General features: G+C 67.2%; 1 protein-coding gene across 1 annotated transcript; it reads left to right on the forward strand.

Annotated features, from left to right (window-relative positions):
- The first annotated feature begins 521 nt into the window (after positions 1–521).
- FOXI3 (forkhead box I3) lies at positions 522–3,131 on the forward strand. Its single transcript, XM_074821332.1, has 2 exons — positions 522–1,221; positions 2,542–3,131. The coding sequence occupies exons 1-2, from the start codon at positions 522–524 to the stop codon at positions 3,129–3,131; spliced, it is 1,290 nt and encodes a 429-aa protein (XP_074677433.1).
- Positions 3,132–3,712: the final 581 nt, after the last annotated feature.

Here is a 3,712-nt window from a genome sequence, read left to right on the forward strand (position 1 = left end):
GAAAGGGGGATCGGATCCCTGAGCGCCGGGGAAGGGGCGGCCGGGCAGGGCCGGGGCGGCGCGGAGGGACCCCCGGGACGAGGTCGGGGAAAGAAGGGGGGGGGGGGCGCACACACAGGGGGGGCGGCGGGGGGCAGGCTCGGGGCTGCTGCCCCCGCAGTGCCGGCAGCCAAATCCCCGGCGCCTCCCGCAGCTGCCCCCGCCGGTCCCTCCCCCATCGCCGCTTTTGGGGCCCGGCCTTGCCCCCCTCCGCCTCCCGCCCCGGCGCGGAGCCGCGCTACTGGCTGCTCCCTGCGCGCCGCCGCCGCCCGCCCAGCCCCGGCCGCGGGCGGGGAGACCGGGCGCACGGCAGCGCCTATAAGGGCACCGCGCCGCAGCCCCCCGGGATTTTTTGGTCTGGGGCCACCGGGGCCGCGGGGGGGGGGGGGGGGGCGGCTGGCTGGCTGGCTGGCTGGCTGGCTGTCCGCCGGCGGAGGACAGGAGCGGGGGGGAGCGCCGGCCGCCCTGCATGGCCAGGGATTATGAGCGCCGGTGAGTTGCAGCAGGCGCAGCCCAGAGCCTCGGCGCCGGCGGCCGCCCCCGCGCCCCCGCAGCCCCGCAGCGCCCAGGAAGCCCCCGACATGGCGGTGTACTGCAGCGAGAACTTCAGCGTCTACCCCCAGCCCAGCCTCCACCCGCCCGGCGCCGCCGCCGCCGCGGCCGCCGCCGCCGCGGCCGCCGCGGCCGCCGCCGCCTCCTCGGGGCAGCGGGCGGGCGGGTACGCGCTGGGGGACTACGGGGCGCCCGCCAACGCCGGCTACCTGTGGGGCATGAACAGCCCCGCGCCCTACCTGCAGGGCCCGCCCGGCTCCGCCGCCGCCGCCGCCGCGCCGTTCCTGCCGCCGGCCTCGTACGGCTGCTCGCGGGGCGGGCAGCTGGTGGGGTCCCCCTCGGCGCCCGGGTCGCCGTCGGCGGGCGGCGCGGAGCTGAGCTGGCTGAGCCTGGCCAGTCAGGAGGAGCTGCTGAAGCTGGTGCGGCCGCCCTACTCCTACTCGGCGCTGATCGCCATGGCCATCCAGAGCGCCCCGGAGAGGAAGCTCACCCTCAGCCACATCTACCAGTACGTGGCCGAGAACTTCCCCTTCTACAAGCGCAGCAAGGCGGGATGGCAGAACAGCATCCGCCACAACCTCAGCCTCAACGACTGCTTCCGCAAGGTGCCCCGCGACGAGGACGACCCCGGTGAGGCCGCCGCGCCGGGCGGGAGGCTGGGCTGGGGCGGGGGGCGGGGGGGAACCCCCGTGAGGAGAGCGGGCGGCAGCCGCCCCCTTGTCCGCCGGGTCCCTTGTCCCCTCTGGTCGGGCGCTGTGAGGAGACCGGGCCCCCTTGTCCCCTCGGGGCCGGTGACGCGAGGAGACCGGACTCACTTGTCGCCTTAAGGCCGGTGACATGAGGAGACCGGGTTCTCTTGTCCCCTCGGGGCCGGATCTGTGAGGAGAGCGGGCTCCCTTGTCGCTTCAGGACCAGTGACATGAGGAGACCGGACTCCCTTGTCCCCTCAGGCCGGTCGCTGTGAGGACACCAGGCTCCCTTGTCCCCTCAGGGCCACCAGTGACATGAGACCGGGCTCCCTTGTCCCCTCAGGGCCACCAGTGACATGAGACCGGGCTCCCTTGTCCCCTCGGGGCCGGTGACAGGAGGACACTGCGCTCCCTTGTCCCCTCAGGCCGGTCGCTGTGAGGCGACCGTCCCCCTTCGCCCCCCTCGGGCCCGGCGCTGCCCCCCGCGGAAGCTGTAGGCGAGGGGCGGCTGGTCCCAGCCCTCGCCCCCTCCCCGAGCTGCCCGGCTGGGCCGAGGCCGGCAGTGCCGGTTGTGCGAGGCCCGGCTCCTCCGGCCGTGATTCACGGCTCCGCCCGCTCCCAGCCCGCCGCTCGCCGGCCCTGCCCCGGGGCACACAGCCGGTGCCCGGCGGAGGGAGGCGCGGGCGGACAGCGCTGGGGCGGCCGGGCAAGGAGGGGACGCGCCGGTGTGGATCCTCGGGGCACACGGTGTGGGGTCACCGCTCCCGCCAGGCCCGGGCACGGGCAGGAGGCGTGTGGGGACAGCCGGTGCCACCATCACCCCCTCACACCAAGTCTTGGGCGCGGGGGGCAGCTTGTCTGCTGTCCCCTCAGTGTACCGCGGGGCGCCAGCCCACCTGCTTTTCTGAGAAGCCACTGCTGAGGTGGCTGCAGGCAGAGCAAGGGGAACCCCGCGTCGCATCCCCGTGGGCCAGGTCTGAGGTAGAGGCGCAGACCCTCCAGGGAGGTTTATGCTCTGTGGTGAGGAGGTTCTCCTCCTCCCTGCGGCACTAAGCTTCACTTGGGCATCGGAGGGGTGACAGTGATGGTGTCCTGGAGCTGGGTTTTGGACCCTTGTACTGGACAGCAGAGGAGGAACAAGTGTGGGAGAGATGTGGGTTCTGTGCCCCTCGGACAGGACGTGGATATTGCTTATCTGCCCGCGGTGGGGCTCGCTGCCTCAGAAGTTGACTTTCTCTCTTTTTCTCCTGTTTTCCACCAGGGAAGGGAAACTACTGGACCTTAGATCCCAACTGTGAGAAGATGTTTGACAACGGGAACTTCCGTCGCAAACGCAAGCGGCGCTCAGAGCCCAACGCCCCTGCGACCGCATCTGCAGCCTCGTCTCTGGGGGGCCTGAAGGCTGAGGAAGAGCGACCTATCCCAGCCGCAGGCAAACCCTGTGGAAACAGCCCACCCCCAGAGCTGGACCCCTCGCCTTCCGCCAGGGACCATCCAAAAAGCTCCTCTCCCTCCGGTATCATTTCATCCACGCCTAGCTGCCTCAGCACCTTCTTCAGCGGCATGAGCTCCCTGAGCAGCGGAGGCAGCCGGCTGACGGGGGGTCTCGGCAGTGACCTGCATCACAGGAACTTCTCTGCTGGACAGCTGAGCAGTGGCACTTTCACCCCTTCCAGCAGCAATTCTCAGGAGGTGCCTTCACCAGACCAGCTGCAGCGGGTTGCGGGACCTTCCCCCGCCTACTACAGCTCCTTCCATCCCAGCAGCAGCAGCCAGGGAGCCCAGTACAACCACTACTACAACTTCACGGTTAACAGCCTCATCTACACCCGGGATGGAACGGAGGTGTAGGATGCTGGGGCAGTCAGCCGGCGAGCGCTGCAAAGGGAATGGGAGTTGCAGGTGTATCTGGCAGCACGGAGGACCATATGCTTTTGCAAACAGCATTTCAATGTGGACACTTCCCAGGAGTTCTTCCACGAAGACAGATCTCACCTTTCAAAATAAGAACACACCAGCAGAAGGCAGATGCAGAGTCTTTTCCCCATCCTGGAAAATGTTAGGTGGTTTAGATGGCTTGCCATATAAATTCTGCAGACGAAAGCAAACTGAATTAATGTTTTCAGAGGTTTCTAATCCTGAATGTAGAATAAGGAGTTTAAAAACTATAACCATAAAGCGGTATCAGCAGGAGCCAAGTGTAGACATCCAGTGAGTCTTAGAAGAGAACAGGAAAAAAAATGAAGAGATTTCTTATGAAGTGCCTTGTACAATGTATTAAAAAAACTCTTCTGCCAGCAATTGCCTCTGTAAGCCCCTGCTTTCTGCCCTGTTCCTGCAATATGCAATGCACGGGGGGGATACTCGGGGTAAACACCCACCCAAAACCTCCTCGAAACCCACAGAGGTTCATCTGGTCTTCCTGTGTTTGG

This window comes from Strix aluco, chromosome 4, assembly GCF_031877795.1.
Source record: "Strix aluco isolate bStrAlu1 chromosome 4, bStrAlu1.hap1, whole genome shotgun sequence".
NCBI classification, from domain to species: domain Eukaryota; kingdom Metazoa; phylum Chordata; class Aves; order Strigiformes; family Strigidae; genus Strix; species Strix aluco.

Coding starts and splice junctions, on each gene's coding strand:
- FOXI3 (XM_074821332.1), top strand. CDS start 522: ATGAGCGCCGGTGAGTTGCAGCAGGCGCAGCCCAGAGCCTCGGCGCCG. Junction 1,222..2,541: donor CCGCGACGAGGACGACCCCG/GTGAGGCCGCCG, acceptor GTTTTCCACCAG/GGAAGGGAAACTACTGGACC.